The 19950-nt window shown below is 37.5% G+C and overlaps 1 protein-coding gene across 4 annotated transcripts in view; it reads left to right on the forward strand.

Annotated features, from left to right (window-relative positions):
• The window catches only part of KIF13A (kinesin family member 13A), a 104621-nt gene that overhangs the window by 57693 nt on the left and 26978 nt on the right, over window positions 1–19950 (forward strand). For all 4 annotated transcript variants that reach the window (XM_048308269.1, XM_048308239.1, XM_048308258.1 and 1 more), the window contains exons 10-17: window positions 4669–4780; window positions 5190–5402; window positions 7086–7196; window positions 8223–8357; window positions 9515–9645; window positions 11404–11490; window positions 11582–11748; window positions 16898–17108. In XM_048308269.1, coding sequence (XP_048164226.1) covers window positions 4669–4780; window positions 5190–5402; window positions 7086–7196; window positions 8223–8357; window positions 9515–9645; window positions 11404–11490; window positions 11582–11748; window positions 16898–17108 — 1167 coding nt within the window. The remainder of the gene's footprint in view (window positions 1–4668; window positions 4781–5189; window positions 5403–7085; window positions 7197–8222; window positions 8358–9514; window positions 9646–11403; window positions 11491–11581; window positions 11749–16897; window positions 17109–19950) is intronic.

The following is a 19950-nucleotide window of genomic DNA, read 5'->3' on the forward strand; positions in this document are numbered from 1 at the left end:
TCATCATCTGCTCAAGGAAGAATGCAAAGTTGCAGAGTTGAATGGCTTTGTTCCAACATGAATTAAAATATGTAAGGGTATAATGCACAGTTTAAGAAAATCGGTTCAGAATGAGACTCTGTTGGTTTAGCATTGCCTTGGGCATTTGTGCTCAAGCAGTGACAAGTTTCAAAGCACGTTTTTAGCCATAATTACTGTGTTGTTGTCCAAAAGCAAGAATTTAGCACACTATTACTGTCTCAAATATACTAATTTTTTGGGAAAGAAAGAGTCTAACTGTTACATTAAAAGCGACTGCTTTTCTCATTTATTTTAAAATGTTGCAAAATGTTTTGGTATTTTAAGTTAACAATGACAGCACAATATGTGTATGAACAGCATACATACTTACAGTGATTTAAATTTACCTCTTAGTGATTTGAACATGTTTGCTCTTTCTAGCTTAGTTTCTAATCTACTTTATGTTTAATGCATCACATTGGTACCCACATTGGCATAGTTCTTATGAAACAAAATGATGTGGCTGTCTTTGGCTAATGGCAGATACTGTAACTTTACCCCACAGGTTCCTAGTTAAATTCAGATTGGTTTTACTAGAAACTGTATTTGTGTTTTGCATAAAAAAGGTGAAATTAAATGTTTCTTTCTATTTTTTGGGATAGAATTCAAATTCCAACTCTCCCAACAGCTATTAACAAATTGCAAACGTAACTATAGATACGGAAAGACTTAAATTTTTTTTTTTCTTTTAGGATATTTATTCAGTGTTAAACTGGTATGGTATCAATGCAGTAGGAGAGGGTTGTTTTGTCCATGCTGAACCTCTTTGACAATACAGAACTTCAAATAAAAACACCAAACATTTCTGTAAAAGGTATTTTAAAAAGAAAACTGGACAGCTCTACATTTTCCATTCAATTAAATTCTTATATGATATAACTCTGTATTACTTAGTCCATTTATTTAACATTCTCTATTTGGAATCTCTTTTGGAACTGATAGGCGAAAGAGAATTCTTAGTGCTGTGCTTGGTGTCTTCTCTTAAGAGTTTTGCTGTTGGAACTTTAATGAAGTCTGACTTTTTTAAGCCTCAAAATTGATGGTACATGTTTAATCAGACTAGTTCTTCGGAGAATACTGTGTGCAGTCTTCTTTTAGGGTGCAATGCAACTGACTCCTTAGGGAAAGGTAATGATTTTTCTGGAGTGATACAGTATATTTAAACCATATACCTTACTATGTCCTCTCTTTTTCTTATTATATTTCTTTTATAAAAAACCCCAGTAACATGTATTGGTAGAATGCGTTACATTTAATGAGATAAAAAATGGAGCTGCTGGCAAGTAAACTTGCTGCTTGTTTTATGTTTTATTGCTTGAAGAAGAATGTGGAAATAATGTGCCTGTTTCGTGTCTGTACCATTTATTTCTGATGAAAACTGGCTAGAGCTGTGGTAGATGCCACCTTGGTCCCACAACTTTTCCTGTTGAAAACATTCTTTATTGTTTTGGGGACAGCATGTTGCAGTGGGGGGCTGCTCTCCCACTTACTGAAGCAAATGAGAGTTGTGTCATTTTGTGTCAACATCTTCCTCACGTTGTAATGGAGATGGCTTCTGGGTTTTTTTTCTCAGAGATGATGTAGATTTGCCGTGGTAAAGGAGGTTTTTGGGAGACTTGCCATACCTCATAGGAAAACTGGATGTGCTTGTTCCTTCCCAGAATGGGCTAGTTCCCATACGTAGTGTAGAAAAGGAGGTGCTTAACAACTCTGCGGTGTAGTCAAAGAACTTCTAGAACACAGTAGTAGGAGGAAGCAGAGTAAACAATCTGTCAATTACTGGGTACAAAAAAAAAATACTTTCTATGAGCAGTCTGCAATTTTATCCCTGATTAGTAAAGTCATAGCTGTTGTCATTTTAACTTTGGAATGCAAAAAGAAGATGTAGGCAGGGGCAAGGAGTCAGTTGGGACAGGTCTGGCTCCAAGCTGATTTGAAGGAGGGTTTTAGTATTCAGAGTTAACTAATAGAAAAGTGAGCTTTGCTCACTGAAGAATTTGGTTCTAAATTGTACAGAAGTGGCTTGAATGAGTGTCACTTAGGGACAGAGTTGTTCCCGTGTGATGGGGAAGCGCCATTCCCTTTCAAGTGCTGCTGGCTCAGGCCCATGGGTGGGAGTGTGCAAGCTTCCCACTGCCCACTAGCAAGGACAACCTGGTCGTGCCTGAGGAACAGGGACAAGGGGAGCAGACAGCATGCAGAAATGGCATTTTTCTGGAATCTTGCAGCAAGTCCACTCTGCTGCTTCTGGACTGACTCAGTCTGCTGTGTGCTGCGGGCTTAGGCCTTCTGGTTGATTCATTATATAAGTACCGTGAGATAGGATCAGAGTAATGACAGATCTCTGATGCGTCATTCAGCATAAAGCAAAGCAGCTGATGAGTCCTGTAATTTTGTTGGGCAGCCATTTCTTTTGCTGCTTCCCTTAAAGTCTTTAAACAGCTTTGTATTATGAAATCTCAAGCAAACTACATACATGATTCCAGCTGGCTTTTATTGCAGATGTTAACAGTTACTCTTAAAATAAGATCAGTATTTATAAGGAGCAGTAATATTATCACATTTTTAATCCCATGTTAATAAACTGTACCTTATCATTTCCTTTTCATTAAAATGCAGTACCCATAACTGAAATTGGTTATTCCCCAGTTGGGAAATAGTTTCCAGTCACAGGTCTTTTTGAATCCCTGTTCTTCCTACTTTCCTTCTGACTGTCCATTTCTTCCCTCTCCCTCAGGGTTTGGCTTTAGTTTTTACACTTCCCCTCATTTAAAGAGGGAAAGAGGAATCAGAGGAAAGTAGTCCAGGGTAGTTTTTTAGCTTTATACTCCTTGGACTCCATTGGTAGTATGCTGGTGGTGCTTTTCAGTTGTGCTGGAGGAGGTTGCTATAGAGCAGCATGGAGCATCCTACTGTTTGCTCTTGCATGTTTAGCGTGCTGTCATCTCTCTCTGTGGAGGTCAGAGACTGGAAGCAAGAACTAGTTCTCCTTTTTCTATCCTCTCCTCACAAACATTCAGAAGTTATTAGGCTTTTCTTTAGGCTGCAAAACTAAAGTTGACTTTCTATTTTTTGCTCTGAATTTTTCGGAGGTGAATTAGAAAGGTGTCCTACAGGCAAATTTACAAAATAGAGTGCTCTCTTGGGAGTTCAGGTTACCTATCCTCTCCTTAAATTTCTTTTAATTTTGCTCCGAGGTCTGTGCTATCTTTGTATGCAATATGGGACACCTTTTGCAGCACACATAATGGTTCTTGTTAACTTATCCTAGGATATCTTCTGCAACATTTCGTCATTTTCTAAGTGTTATTTCTGAACCTGTGGTGGTTTCAAGCAGCACTGAGGCTCTGTTATAAATACTGTGCAAATGCTGCCTATAAACCACAATAGTATTACTTCTTTGAAAAGAAAACACTAGAGGGTGGAGTGGAACAGTACAATTAAAGATTTATTTGACTATCTAATTGCAGTGCTGCTGAAGCTTTTTCCTTGGTACTTATAGAGAGTAGATGGATATTTGAGCATGAGTGTGATAGACCCAGAATTCTCTTGGGCTTCAGCAATGTCTGTTTTAAAACCCTTTAGGCATCTGTTTAATGTTCTCGGGCTCCTCAACAAGTTCGTTATCTTAAACATACTCACCCCAAGAGCCCTGATGTCACTTAAAATTTGCACAGGGTTGTATAAGAATTGCATAATATAGTGCATATATACTTTGCATGGATTGCTGACACAGTTACCCCTGTTGGTAGAAGTTGTACATGTACCAAAATGAACAAGTTGGCTATTTTCTTCCCAGCTTTTGAGTGTTGTTTGGGATGCAGGTGTCTGCTAAGCACTTTGGGAGCTTTTCTCTTTCATACTTGGGCAGCACTTTTGTAACTGGGAGATTGTTTGGTCTATGCCCCCAGAAGAAGCTGCTGAGGCTCTACCTCAATTATAACCCAACCCATTTGTCAAGGGACCTCCTAATCTGCCTCTTCTGATCAGCAGCCTTCTATGGCTTTGTGATGGCTGGCTGGTCACTGGTTCACCAGGCAGATGAATTCTCCTGGGCCATAGCTGGATTTGTTCTGAGGGTGCGTCCTTATGGCTGGAGAACTGTTCTGTTTTAGCTGGCATTTGAGTCAGCATTCTTAAAACATCGTTCCCAGAGACAGGGGTTCTTGCCATGCTGCCAACACTGACTTGCAACACTGTCATGAGACGGTGTCCAAATCAGGAAGATTTTTATCCTCTGAGAAAAGGTAGATGTCTAATCAAGGACAGTGATTTTTCATATACTGAAGCAATCTATTTTACATTTTTCAAACTCTTCTAAGTATTTCAATATAGTCTTTCTGAAGTATGGTCTTAGTACCAACTGAGATGAAACACTGTTGATACCAATTTTTTTCCTCCAAATGTGTAACTTTAAAGAAACACACTGCCTTGTTTGGAGCAGGGCAATGGGCTAGCTGATCTCTGGCGGTCATTTCCAGCTTAAATTATTCTATGATATTTTCAAAATTGGATGTGAAGCTCTGCAGAGCAATCTCTTTTTCTATGTTTTACTAAATCTGCATTTGGAATATGTGTTTAAGCTGTTTGGCTGTTTTGCATTTATAGATCACTGTCAACATTGGGCTTGGTTATATCATCACTTGCTGACCAAGCAGCAGGGAAGGGGAAAAACAAGTTTGTGCCTTACAGAGACTCTGTACTCACTTGGCTTCTCAAGGTAATTTATATTTTCTATTCACTATGTTCACAAGATGTCAGCTTTTTTGTCATTTGTAGCATCACTGTAGTATGCCTCTGTGTACATGGACGTCTCATCTTTCTTTAAAGAGATGAGTGAAGGAACTCTTGTAGCTGTGGTATTCCAAGTACTATGGACAGCTAAGTGTATCTTGTGTTAATTCTTTGTAAAATCCTGCTTGACTATTTTCAGTTGTAGTGGAATCAAATGTGGTAGAGGTAGCTAGAAATGTTTATGAAATATACAGATTAGTTTATATCCAGAGTACATTTCAGTGCCTAAATAGTACTTTCAGTGCCTTTAGTAAGTATTTTAAGTCTCTTTGTGAAGACACTCTGTAGTCTCAGAACAATTTTTAACCCTCGAACTTTCGGTGGCTGCACTACAGGACAACTTGGGAGGAAACAGCCAAACCGCCATGATAGCCACAATTAGCCCAGCAGCAGACAACTACGAAGAAACACTCTCAACTCTGAGATATGCAGACAGAGCCAAAAGGATAGTTAATCATGCTGTGGTGAATGAAGATCCAAATGCTAGGGTCATCAGAGAATTACGTGAAGAAGTTGAAAAACTGAAAGAACAGCTCTCACAAGCTGAGGTAACCTTATTCACAGTACAATGTAAAATGAGTTTCCCAAGGAAATACCATGTTCTGTGTGGAAGACTAGCTTTTTTACAAAATGTGGAAAGGAAGAGTCTCCCTCCCTCCCTCCCTCCCTCCCTCCCTCCCTCCCTCCCTCCCTTCCTCCCTTCCTTCCTTCCTTCCTTCCTTCCTTCCTAAAAAAAAAAAAAATTACCCTTTTTTCCTGAATCCAAATGCTTATCTTTAACAATTTTTAAATGAGGACAACATAGTACTGATGGTGACCCTTGTCAATTCTTGAGGAACTTCAGGCCAAGCAATAATTGATACAGCACAGATAAGGGCTAGATTACATCTTCTTTGTGTAGACCCACTTATTAGTTAGAATAACTAATTAGTTAGAATTAGTTAGAATATTAGCAGAATTTTTTTTTTTTTGCATTGATGGACTATATTAACATCAAATGGAAAAGTGTGAGAAGTCATAAATCTGTTATTGGACAACAAAATTTAGGGAACATTTCTCTCTGACATTTGAGAAAATCTATTAAAAATTGTCAAAAATGCAACACTGAAAACCATCAACAATTTGCTTCACTGCCTTACTAGATGTCACTGTGTGATTGATGCTTATATTAGATTTATACTTCTAATTGAAGAATAAAGTATTCAGGTAGGATAGTTTATTTGGTATCCACGATATCTGGACAAATTAGGCACTTAACAAATAGGAAAATATTTTTGATCTTTTCAGGCAAGACACAAAATACTGGTAGAAAAGGAACAGGACTGTGTTTGAGGGTAAATTTGTGTGGTGTTTGAATTTCATCTTCATTTAAGGTACAGTGTTACTCATATGAACACTTCCTCATAGACTGAAATGGGAAAATCTTTAAGGAAAAGAAGCACTGACTTTTTTCATAAATAAAAACCTGTTCTAAGCCCTTATTTTAATTCGGAAAATATTATTATAGCATGTTGTTAATTGTGTTGGCAGGCTGTGGCTGAACACAATCAGTAGGAAGGTGTCCAAAGTCTTACTAATTATTTTGTTAAGTGTTTTTTCTTCTACCTTCTGTTAAAAACAGTTATATAGGGTTATAGGCCAGCCTATTAAATTGTTACTTGGCACTGGACATATTTAAGCCCTTTGCTTTTATTTCCTGTTGTGAAATGAGAAGCCTGTGTTAGCTCCAGAACATGCCTTCCTTTGAATATAATCAACAGGGTCCATCTGAAGGCTTTAATGCAACTCTAGGAACACTTACAAAATAGAATAGAAGAACAAGAACAAGATAGAATGGAAGCTTAAATGTCTAGAGGAATCTGTATTTGAAACTACTGTTGGAAAAAAGAATGTGCACTTGAACTTCAGACAGATAGGAATTAAAAGTTTTAAAATACTGACATATTTTTATACAGACAGTGAAGTTTGAGTGGCCAGGCCCAGAGGTTTTTCTTCTTTCCATTAGCTCTGGAGCTATGTCAGTCTTCAGCTATTTCAGATCTGGACCATTTATATGTTGTTCTTCCTCTTCCTTTGCAAGCAACCTATTTCTTCAACTTCTACCGTAAAAAACCTGGAGATAAAGTATAAATCTATACTTGTTGCATTTGATATTATGTTGATGTGTTCAATTTCCTTGTGCAAGCCGTGGTAAGAATAGCTGAGGATTTTTGTTAATTTCTACCTTTTAGGCCATGAAGGCACCAGAACTGAAGGAAAAATTGGAAGAATCTGAAAAACTAATAAAAGAGCTGACAGTCACCTGGGAAGAAAAGCTAAGGAAAACAGAAGAAATTGCACAGGTACTTCAGAAATTTTCAGGAGGAAGGCCAGATACTCATGTAGTACTAGTCAGCTGAACTTCATGAGCTTTAGTGAACTATGCTGTTTTCCCTACCACCTGTTTGAAATGTCTCTGAATTTTTGTCTTTTCCCCTTGTTTCTGGTTTTGGGGTGGGTTTGTGTGTTTGTTTCTTGGAGTTTTTTTTAAAGTCTAAATTTTATTAGCATAAGTCTAGCTGTGTCATGATATCATTGATAAAAGCTAATATTTTATTTTAAAATAAAGTATCAAAATATCAAAATAAAGCTCATTTATTTATAAGACCACAATGGGACCTTGAACATGCTTCCTTTGAAGTTACTAAGAAAGTGAAGAATTACAAAAGAATCAGAATTGTGGGTGGTATTTTTTGCTTTCGCTTTTAATGTTTTCTAAGCAAAAAAGGAAAATGTGTACATGTAGTCACTAGTGTTCCATTATTATTATTATTATTGTACTTAAAAAAAAAAAAAAAAAAAGGCAAGGGGAAAACCTAAACCTAACCAGCCAAACAAAAAACCCCAACACCCAAACTGTAGCAAAAAAAAGACACACGGAATCAAGTAAGTGCTTTATCTGAATTAATAACAAAACTGCAAAAGAATAAGCCTAAACTGTGGCCTGCTATTTTCTAAATCAACTATGACTATGATTATCTTTGAAGTAATTGGAACTGACATTCAGTTTTTGCTAACATAAAGACTCAAAGCCACATTGTGTTACTTACAAGTTGGTTTAATAAACTCAACAGAGCTGTGTTGGTAAGTTTAATAAATTTAATAGGATGGCGTAAGTAAGCTCCACTTTGGGGAGGCAGGTGTTTGAGAATTACTAACTTTTATGGCTGGTGTGTAAAATTAAATTCTACTGACCCTATGGTACCTGACCAGTGTCTGGTGGTGATGCACAGAATGCGTACTCAGCATGTACATCTTCAGCTGTAGTTCCTCTGTGTTTGTCCCTACATATTGCAGCAGGCAGGATTAACCTATTTTTGTGCTTGCAGGAGAGGCAAAGACAGCTGGAGAGCATGGGAATCTCCCTCGAGTCGTCAGGTATCAAGGTTGGGGATGACAAGTGTTACCTGGTGAACCTGAATGCGGACCCTGCACTCAACGAGCTTTTGGTTTACTATTTAAAGGTAAGGCTGTGAAGTGGATATTTACACAGAACAGAAGGACACTTGGTTTGAATTTCTGGCTCTAATTTGCTACTCAGAGGGGATGAAGATTTTTTTTGCAGCAGCAAAATAGGATAGGCCTCCTCTTACTGTTTAGGCTTTTGCACCCTTTGCAGTTCAGCTTCACTGTTTTCCAAATTGATCTTGTGATTGCCAACAGTGGGAGAAATGCTCAGTGTGTACCAGTGTTGAGATCAGTTCTAGCTTTTCCAGGCAGGATGTCCATAGGGTTGCCTTCTGGCCTGAACTTCAAGCAAGAGCTTCATGTTAGATGCTTCTTTTTGTTAGGGAGCTGGGGATTGCTTTAAATATGCAAAGAGTTAATCATAAAGAGATGATGTTTAGTTGTAATCAGTAAGAGTAACATAGTCTTCAGTGACAAGGAAGCTTATGAGAGAGGAGGTTAAGAGAAGCACTGTTAAAAATTTACAGAAATGTATTTTCCCAGTGTCGTTAGCTTTTGTACCATTCTGTTTAGCATTTCCCATGTCAGAGTGAAGTCGGGTCAAATACAAACCTCGTAAGTTTGCGGGAAAATGTGAACTGCTTGTCGATAATACATGAAAGACAATTCTGTCTATTTTTATAGCTACTCTTCTGCTTTGGTAGCTGAAGGAGGGCTTCTGCATTTGAACAGTAGCAAATAAAACACAGCCTCTCAAACACTAACAAAATAAACTATTTCAGCAGAACTTAAAATATGACTTGGAATTATGTAGAGAATAGTACGTTTAGTTGAGCTGCTGTATAGCTGTTTTCTGAAAAGCAGAGAACTCTGCACCTTGTTTTACTATCCATGCTGTTCTCTTAATTATGCCTATATGACATGGCTGGTTTTCTTCTGGTTTTTGTGTTTAATGCTTGTATGCAGGCATAAATACTTTTAAATTAGAATTTGTGTGTCAACTGCTTAATTCTGCTTTAGCTAAAACTATGAAGATGAAGTTCAGGGCAGAACAACAGTTTGTGTGTGACTGTTGCAGTCTTCAGATCTGCTGTGGCACCATTTCTGCTTGACAGACACACAAACTGTGCAGTCTCAGCACTTCAGCTAATATTTTCTTAGTTATATAAACAGTGGTAGTTTGCTTGTCTCTTAGTAACAGCTTCTTTTCTAGGATCACACAAGAGTTGGTGCAGATACCTCTCAGGATATACAGCTCTTTGGTATAGGAATCCAACCAGAACACTGTGAGATTGATATTGCTTTAGATGGAGAAGTTACACTCACACCAAAAGAAAATGCCAGGTAAGGAAGATCAGCAGCACTTTGCATTGAAATGAAAATTTGCTTTTCTTTGACAGAAGATGACTTTCATGCCTTTTTATTTTACACAGACAGAAGTCTCTTATGTTCTCATCAATGAGTATTTTCAATACAGTTGACTTAAACAGATACTTAGAGGGAAATTCAGTGTTTAAAACTAAGATTTCCCTGCACATGTGAACACCCACCCACTCGCTCTGCAGGGCAACAGGCTGTCAGTGGTTTGGCTTGGAATAAGCCATCTAAAGAAGGTGTTTGGTAGGAGTGAGGAGCCATTGCCTGTCTGGATCTTGGGTAGTAACAAGATCCCTGAGGTGCCGCTGGCTGTCCTGGCCTGTGTGATGGGATAGTAGCCTGAGTCTTGATGGCAGAGAATAAATGGTGCCTCGTGAGTAGTTCCTGTTGTAAAGTTGAATAATTTGTGAGGAAGAGGTGCTTTAAAGATCTGAATTCTTTTCTAAATCCTTGATTACTGTTGTGTCTAGTTAATATGCAGTGTAAAGTCACGCTTCACCTTTTGTTTCTACTTCCATATTTTAATTATTTTTCATTCCAGGGGCACTGTGGCTCCTTGGGTGGAATTGTAAATGTCTTTGTCACTTGATCTCCAATGGCGTGTGATAAGCAGTACCTTTGTCCTTGTTAATAGTCATGCTGCTAGTCTGAAACTTGAGTATCTAAATAGTATAATTAGTATCAGAATGAGAAACTAAAGTTTGAGAGACACTTAAAAAATCCAATTTCTTCTATTCTTCCTTTAGTAAAATGCATTTGTATTTTTCTTCTGCAGCCTACAGTACAAAATTTCAAACAGATGGGATTCAGGCTTTTGGAGGTAGTGTTACTGTACTGGAAATCAGTCATTTTGACTGGCAGGAACAAGGGCACATGTCAGTGGAAAAAACATATTTTGTTTTACTCATGCCTGATCTGCAATGCTTAAGTAACTGTTTTTAAGATAATAGCATCAACAGAAATTTAACTACCAGAATTTCATTGAAAAAAGTTAAATAAAGATCTGATTTAAAATGAAATGCTTACATGTTTGTATTGACTTATGTGAGAGAGACAGCTGAAATGAGAACACTGCATCTAAAAAGGCCTTTTTCATTTTACTGAAGTTTTTTCCCCTTTCAAATAAAATGGTCTGCTTTGTGACTCACACATGCAGAAGTTCAACAGCTCAATTTTTCCCATTTTGTGATTGAAACTTAAATACAAAGAAACCTACAAAGAAATACAGCAGTATACCAGATGTTCACAAAAATAGACCCTTGTTAATAATAGAGACTTCATTTGTTGAAAAAATAAAACTTGGATCTAAGAATCTTTTCTTGCACTTGAATGCTGAATATATTAACAGCGTGTTTTACAACTGTGTTGACTAAGTTGTGTCTTGGAGAGCTCTGTCTATGTAGGATTTGCATACAGTCAAGTTTAGAATGTTTATAAGAAACAAGCAGTGACCCCTGTTTGAGAAACAGGCATTTGAAGAAAACTTTGCAACCAAATCACCCTTATCTGTATGTTTACTGAAGAGTTTTACCAGCCAGAAGCAGAGGGGAAAGGTGCTAATTCTGACAATAGAAATCAGACCAGTAACTTTCCATTGTTCCTTTCATGAGAACCTAGCAAGTTTATTACCATATGATACAAATGACTGCCAGTAGATGGGAGAAATAGCAGCTCTTCAGTCTTCTATTTTCAGGATTTCACTGGAGTTGTATTTTCTTCTTTCAGATCCTGTGTAAATGGTGCACTGGTATGTTCTGTGACTCAGTTATGGCATGGAGATAGAATATTATGGGGAAACAACCACTTCTTTAGGTAATAGTTGATGTTTATATTCCACCCACTTTACATTCAGCCTATTTTTTTATAAGCTTTTTGTATAAACTGCATTTCCATTTTTACTCAGAATCAATTTACCAAAGAGGAAACGTCGAGATTGGCTGAAAGACCTTGAGAAAGAAACTTCCTTAGGAGAGCATGATCTGGATGCAGCTAGTGAAGCTTCTTCAGAACCAGACTACAACTACGAGTTTGCACAAATGGAAGTTATTATGAAGACACTGAATAGTAATGGTAAGGCAACCACCAGATAAAAATGTTCCTTTGGATTGTGTAACAAATTCAGCCTGGAGCTCAATGGCTGGGTAAAACAAGCAGTACTTGTTCAAGGGGCCTTTGGAGGATTTTCAGGATAAGATATTTTACAGAAAAAATGTTAAGTTGTGCATATATAGATATGAAACATATATAACTCTATATATATATGTAAAAAAATATGTGCACCTAAGTATAAATAGACACACACAATTAGTAGTTGGTTTGTGCCCTGACACAATTTTTTCGGTATGTCTGCTCTCCTTTATAGTGCAGCTGAATTGTAACCATAAGCCTGTCAAATCATCATTTACTAAGTTCTTGGTTTTGCAAGTTACTGCAGAAAAAAAGGGTGCACCATGTATGGCTCAGTTAGCTTCATCCTTCTTTTTGTATCAAATATTACTGACACCATTTTAACCTTATTAGAAAAACATTGAAATGATAGCAAACCAAAAGCAAATGCCAGCTTGTTTTTCAATAATTGATCACTCTCAATATTTCATTTCATCTTTGTTAAAACAAATTGTGATGCTTTTTTGGAACAACACAGTAAGATATAATATAGATAAAATAATGGTATGATGTATATGAAACAATATGGCTTTTTCATGATTTCCAGAAGGCAGGTCATAGTTCATATGATACAGTAGCGTGTGAAGAAGTGCTGAAAAACTTGGTAAACTACTGAATGCTTTGTACAGGTGTTTTAATGCACAAAATCTGAGAGGCAAATACCTTGGGGTTTGGTCCCTGACCACGAAGACACAGTAGATGGCGTTTCATTGCTTTCTGTTCTCCTTTCTTCATATCTTCATAGTATTTCCATTGTTTGCTGTGGTTTGCATGTTGAAATACAGCATTTACTTTTTATTTCATCTCCTCTTATTCTTTTACTTTGTCTGTTTTGCCATTGTACAATGTACAGCATGATGGTTTCATATGTTCAATGCAGCAATGCTTTGCAGATTTTTTACTGTTTGATTTTAAATGAAATTGTTTGTGTGAGTTACAGGGTCAGGTCACTTAAATTGGTATGACATTGCTGTTTGATAACAGAAATATTCTCATTATGGTTCACTCATTCATACCAGGAGATGAATTTCAGATGAATCTGCCATCCTGGTGGTCTTCAGTGTTGTCATCCCTTGTGAAGATTCTGTTGCCCATTTTAAGGCCTCAAACCATCCAATATCTGTGCCAAAACTGGGACAAAGGTTTTGAACTCAATTGGCTCGTGCATGAGGCTGCTGGAAAAGTCTGAAAGCATTAATTGATGCTTGATCTGCTTGTTACTAACTGGAGATTTGACAGAACTGTATCAGTCTACAATGAGTCAGTGTTCTTTGAACAGGGGGTCACATTTTTTGGTTTTCCATGTGTTGTTATCCAGCTGATTGAAACAATTCTTCACAACATTCCAGTGTCTTTACATTCTAGTTCAGCAAGCCTTTCTGATTGTGGTCCAGGCCAGTTTTTGTTTTGGCTGGTTGCTTTCTGTGTCTTGGTGAAGAGCAGTTAGACCTTGCTGTTCCTTAAAGCTCATTCTTCCCTACTGCAGAACAAACGTTTGCAGTCATACACATCACACAGTTTCAGAAGTGTCATATCCCAATTTGTGCTGCTTCTGTTCACTCCCACATAGCTGTTGCTTAAGTAAATTGGAGTAGTAAGTGATAATAAAATGCTGACAAAACAAGTGACTGTGAGGATCATAGCCTGGTCTTTTGATTTGAAGTTAGATGAACAGAACCTAGCAGCCCTTTCTCAATGGTATAGCTAAAGTACCTTTTTTCTGACAGGCTTCCAGTTTGTTGTGTAAGAAGTAAAGCAGCTTTGTTACAGTACCATTTATTTATTCTTCCTTAAAGTGAAAAATAAATATGAGTAAGGAAGAAGAAATAACTAAAAGACTGAAGACTGTTAATTCTATTATACATATTCTCTGGAGAAGCCCTAAGGGGGGAATGAACAGGTATTTAAAAAATTTGATTAGATAATTGTTTTATAAGCTTGCATAGATACAGCCCAAAGCAAGAGGGTTTGGTTTTCCTTTGTTTTGGCTTTTGGGTTCCCCCCTCCCCTGGATTTGTTTGAGAATTATAATCCTCTTTAAATAAATAGCCTGGCTTCTGGTGCAAACACATTTGTTTTTATGGCATGTAACCAGTACAAGAGTGTCGCAGACTCCATCCGGCTCCAAAGAAGCTCTGAGGAAAATGTGTGACTTTGAAAACTGCTGTAAAGAAAACATCCAGATTCTTTCCTTCCTTCAAAGTGTGTTAACTTTCTTTGTGGGATTCTGTCAGATCAGCTTTGTACTGCTTTTTTGTGATGCTGGTCAAACACAGAATGCATCAAAGAAGTTTACTTTATTCCTGTATACTGTGCAGTGGTTAAATAAACAATGTGATTAGGTCAGGCAGTTCCTCATTTTAGCAAACAAAACTGTTACAGCTCAGGGAGAGGATTTTCATAAAACTTAGCAAAAGCAGCCTCTGTCATAACCCTCTCCCACCTTGCTTAGAAAAATATACCCGCAAGAAATATTAGGGAATTTATTCAGCATCAGTGTGACTGGATTAACAGATTCCAGATGTGAATTAAGTGACACTGTAGCAAGGTAATAAATGCTGTTCATCCTATGAAGAAAATACATCTTTTTGCTCAGTGTTAATAGTCTATGATTTTGCAGGAGATTAACTGCATATGAATATTTTTTTCAGGGTCATTGAACTCTTGTCACATAAATGTGTAAAGGACTGGGACTTGCAACTTTTAACACTGTATGGAATTTGCTGTGTATTTGGCAGGCACTGGGTAGAATCTTTCTTAATTTATTTGACTTTGCATGAGGAAGCTAAAATTTTAGAACACAGTGCTTTAATTTAAACACTATTATAGTTCTTTTGAATTGTAAAAAATCTTGACTGTTTATTTCTTCAAATTCTGCCTAGATAGTTTATAACTCACACCGTATTTTACTTTTTTCTTGTGACAGGTTTAGGGTTTTCTTTGTAAACTCTTTCAAAAGCAGAATTAAAAAGTTTTTTAAAACTGTGAATTTGCGTTTTGCATTACAATACAAGTATAACCCACCTTTTTTTCTTTTTTTTTCCCAAGCAGTACAGGATTATGTTGCAATTGGAAAGTTTTATACTAGGTTCTTGCATCTTGTTCCAAATATTTATTGTGGTGTAATTTGATCCTGTGATGGTTGTGATCCTGTAAATCTAGGTGGCTGAGAAGATCACTTTTGTTAAAAGAAATCTGCTCCTTGAACTCACAGCTGTTCTTTGAGCAGTTTAGGAAAGTCTCATCTTAATGAGTCAGCCTTAGATTCATTTCCTGTGTTTGCAAACACAATGGAGGGATTTTAATTTCTTCCATGTCTCTTCTCTATCATCTGCATGATACTTGATTTTCTCAAACATTCTTATCTATAACTAAAATCGGTTTGGGGATTATGCAGCAAAGCCTATGTATTTTAAGGTAGTTCTGGTATTATCTGGAGGAGTTAGGAGGATAATGATGGTGGAGATGAAGATGAATAACTTGGTTTGCAGTCCAGAATTTTAGAATTTGGTTCAGTCAGGGGTTTTTGTTGCACTGTCTGTTTAAAAGCTAATAATAGCTAACTTCTTTCTGAGAATGTAATGTACTAAAAAGTAATATTTCTGGTTATTTTAAGACTCTCTTATGCATCACTAGTTTGCTATTTGGTTGCTATTTATACTGACTGGTTTTTAACTTTATGCTTTATAATTACCATTGTGATGGTATTTATGATGCCTTTGTGTGAAGCCAGTGATTTCTTCCATGAATAAGGCCAGGGCCACAGAAGCAACTTGCTGAAGTGTTTGCAAAAAGCAAGGGAAGATGGTTTATAACTAAATCACACAGATTTGGTTTTTTGGTTTTGTGAGTTTTTTTGAGTGGCACACCTCTAGTTCCGAAGTGGAACAGTGTAATTAAATCTAGGTTTATTTTTCTCCCTCCTTTGTGACAGACTGGCATCCGTAAAAGTTATACAAGCACTTTTTACTTTTTTTTTTTTTTTAGTATATTAATGAAATGGACGAGATATCACAAACAGTTATTTTAGAGCTGACATTTTTTGCATTTGAAAATCCTGGCATGTCCTAGAGCTGCAGTACTGCTTCCCCTAACAGTCCACCACTCCAACTTTGGAACTCCTCTCCCTTCCTCTTGTGGTGTACAGAATCATCAGTCGGTGCTGTGGTGTGCTGTCACTCAGTCATCTAGATTGGTCTTCTTGCAAACCACTTTTTTTGCTGTATTTGAGCTTTTAGAGATGTGTTAATGAAGCAGGTATATATAGTGGTAGTACATAGAGCTTACTCTCTTAAATGGCTCTTTCAGAGGCACAGGCTGGCATTGGACCTAACCCCAGCAACAGACAGAGTAATGTTTCATTAATTTGAATGCACTTCAGATTTATCCCTAGCTGATTGACACAAGCAGTTTTGTCAGGATAGAATATCCAAGCGGATATTTGTTCTGTGTTGATACCGAGATGAAAAGTGGTTTGTAAAGCTAAATGCAGAAGTCCCCCCCAGGACATATTTTGTCTGCCTCAGTGGTGTGCAACACATTAGTGCAGTGTGATGTGTGACCAGTCAGGCCATTTGTTTGTCTCAGTTTTCATCTGCAGCTCTCCAACATGTTTCATTCTCTGCCAAAACAGAGAAAGTAAATTGCTTTTTACTTCCTTAAGTCGTTTCCTCCTCTGGTTAACATCATCTTCCCTTGTGTTTTGCTTTGTTTTCTTATTAATTAGTTTCCTTTTCCATCTATTCTTTTTTTCCTACTGGGATTCTGGAATATATTATAACTATACAGCACATAAATACACAATGGACGAGGGTCTTAACCATTGTTCTAGCCTTTTGCATGCCATTTGAGTTTTGGTTTGGTTGTTTTTTTTGATTTATCTATTTAATGCAATATTTAATAATTTGGCTTTTGTTTCGGGGTGCAATTTGTGTTTGCAATGACTCTGGGGTATGTTGATTGCTGTTAACAACTAAATAACGGGTGTTCTGTAATGTTGAAATGGTGTTTTCTCACATTTCCTGGATTTTTTTTTTTCCCCCCTTCTTTTTAGACCCAGTACAAAATGTGGTCCAGATCTTGGAGAAGCAGTACTTGGAGGAGAAGCGGAGCGCTCTGGAGGAGCAGCGGGTGATGTACGAACGCGAGCTGGAGCTGCTGCGGCAGCAGCTCTCCCCAGAAAGGCAGCACCAGCACGGCAGTGACAGTCTCTCCTACACTGCTCAGGCTGCACAGCAGAAAGTGAATCTCTGGACAGAGGAGAGGTGAGAATACTGGAGTTAAAACAAACAGTAAGAATTACAAAGGGTGGAAGATGGGGCTTGAACCTGCCATCCAGAACCATTAATACTTTTTGTGGAGTTGATGTGCAGAACAAGATCTGCGCTTCCACCAAAGTGTTAACATTTTGTTTAGGGTTGAGTTCTGATGTGTAACGTGTGCAAGATTTAACTCACAAAAGACATAAAAATTTAGCTTTTTTTTTGAGCAGTATTATAGGTCGGGTTTTGGTGGGGTTTTTTATTTTTTTCTTTTTTGTTTTTAAATTTGAAAACTGCTTATGAAATGTGTGGTTTAGCAATTACTGTTTTAGTTCTTGGAAAAAAGGAAAGAATAGTGCAGAAAGGTAAATTTTTCAACTAAGACTAAGGAGTCCAGTAAGGACTATTGTGTTTTGCAAGTATACCATGAGAGCATCACATTTTGCAATAAAAAACCATAAAAAATAGAGAGAATGGGGATCCGTATATATTATATGTATGTGTTTCTAATTGTAAGCCCTGCTTTAGAAGAGAATTGCTCTGGCTGAGCTGCTTAGGAAGTTAAAGGCTTGACATGAGGTAAACTGGCCTCTTTGCAAAGGAATAGCATGGCACCTGAATGCAGCCTTGGTGGAAGACCATCTTGAGGTTTGCAGGAAGAGTTAAAATCTAGGAAGATGTGAGCAGTGTGTTTACATTTTGACAATGAGAGAAGCTTGCTCTTGGTATCATTGAGGAGAGAAGGATGCCAGCTTCATGGAGAAAAGTTTAAGGGGCAGCAACCAAGATGATTTAAGTTTTATGAATACCAGTGAGTATTCTGTCATGGGTCTAATTCAGCAGGAAGAATACTTAGATGGTCTAACAGGTTTCTTGTAAATTTCTTTCATCTGTTTCCTTTAAAACAGAAGCTTCCTTACTCACTCAGTGATTTTTTCTATATGTAGTGAGTTTGAGTGCTCTTTTCTATGTAATTATTTTTGCTTTATTCTTCACCATTAAAAAACCAAATCCGTTTACAAGAGGGATCTAAACCAAGATAGTCAAGATTGTTTTGCAGCTTTCAAGTTGGGAGTGTTAGAACAGAACAGATCTTGGTTTAGTTTTTGTGCAAGATTTTGTTTTGTAATTTCTGCCCAGTTTAGCCTGGGAAAAAAACCTAAACAAATAGCTAACTGTTGACCAGCAATGACTAGAATGTTTTTCATGGCAAGTGTAGAGAGAAGTAGTTCTATGATTCAACATTAATTAAAATAATTGTTTGCCCCTGTAAAAGCTAAAAACAGAATCATTTGGAACTGAATGTAAAAATGTTGCAGAGTCGTGGCTGGGATTTGCAGGTTCTTTTAGAGCTGCACAAGAAGTGCAGAGTGAGAAACATGTTAGCTGGAGCTCTTTCTATTCAGAACTGCTTTGAGCACAGCAAAGCCATCAAGAAATCATTGATAATGCACTGAAGTAGCAGAGAAGAGAATGGGGCTTACTGGCAAGGGAGGCAGTACCTCTAAAAAGATGCAGCAGAAGGGAAAAGGAGGTAGCCAAAAGCATGCCTGTCCTTGAGAGCTGAGAAGAAAAAATGGTAATTGATTTGCTTAAAATTAACCCCTGTAACCATGTAATAACGTAAAAAAAGAGAATCTGGAGTGATACCAAGGCTAAGTGTTCTGTCAGCTTTTACTTCTCAGTCATTTTTAGATGTTTCTGAGGAGAACCTGTGCTTTGAGCAAGAAGTTTTGCCTCTGAATTCCATGGGTGAATGCTTTACTCTGTATAATATAACTGTTGAACTGCTTGAAGCCTGTATTTTGCTGCATTGTAAAAAAGAGGAGAATGGTTTCTCTTTGGAGTGATCCATGAGGTGTCTGATAATGTTTTAGTGGAACTGCCATTAAATAAGCAGTTTTCTGGAAGAACTCATTATCAGTTTCCTGTCCTCCAGAAGATCCTCTTAGGTATACTTTTTATTTATTTATAGTTCTAGAAGAGGTTTTGGCTGCTGAAAGAAGAGGAAAAAAAAAGAATCTTCTTAAATAAGAAACCAGAAAAAAAAAAATCTTTGAGTGTTTTCTGCTGTAAAAGCATGGCAACATGTTGCTGAGAGGATGTTTACCAGCCAGCTGGCCAGAGGGCAAGAAATCCAGGGAAGAATGGGAAGACTGGATGTGAAAAATGTGCAAAAGTTCCAAGAGTCTGGATTGCAGGGGATTTGGTTGGTGCAGTTTTAGCTGTCTCTCTGTTGCCATTGCAAATGAAGCTGAGCTCTACTGGATCAGCCAGCAAAATTAATTTGATAGGTATCAGATGTGGGCACATATCTGTCAGATCAGCTGGAACACATTGCACAGAGGTTATTCCAGCTTTCTGCTGACTGTGGAAGGACAGATGATACCTGGCCTGGTGTTAAATCCTGTTGGCATAAAGTTAACCCATTGTAACTTTGAACAAATTTTATTTGTTGTGGTGGTGGTGTACTGGACCAGGGGTTCAGTCCAGCATATCCTGTGTCTGGCATTGGGATCCCCACAGACTTGCAATGATACCTTGTGAGTGTCAGTTGTTTCTCCTTGTCTGGCTTAAGTGATTGTTTCAGGATTTCATGTTCAGTGAGATTTGCTCAAGTTAATACCCTAGTGGAGCTTGTCATATGTTTCATGTGGTAAGAACTAATAAATACTATCTGAAACTTTTTTTTTTTGTTTAACTTTCTGGAAAGGTTCTGGCACAGCTGTATCTGGAAAAACACAACTGTTGTAAGAACTGCCCATAATAATTGGTTGAGTTACTTTTAAGTTCTTCTTACAGTCTTAAAACATTCCTTTCTCAAGAATCTAGCTAAGATTGGTGT

The sequence above is a fragment of the Corvus hawaiiensis genome, chromosome 1, assembly GCF_020740725.1.
Source record: "Corvus hawaiiensis isolate bCorHaw1 chromosome 1, bCorHaw1.pri.cur, whole genome shotgun sequence".
In the NCBI taxonomy this organism is placed as follows: domain Eukaryota; kingdom Metazoa; phylum Chordata; class Aves; order Passeriformes; family Corvidae; genus Corvus; species Corvus hawaiiensis.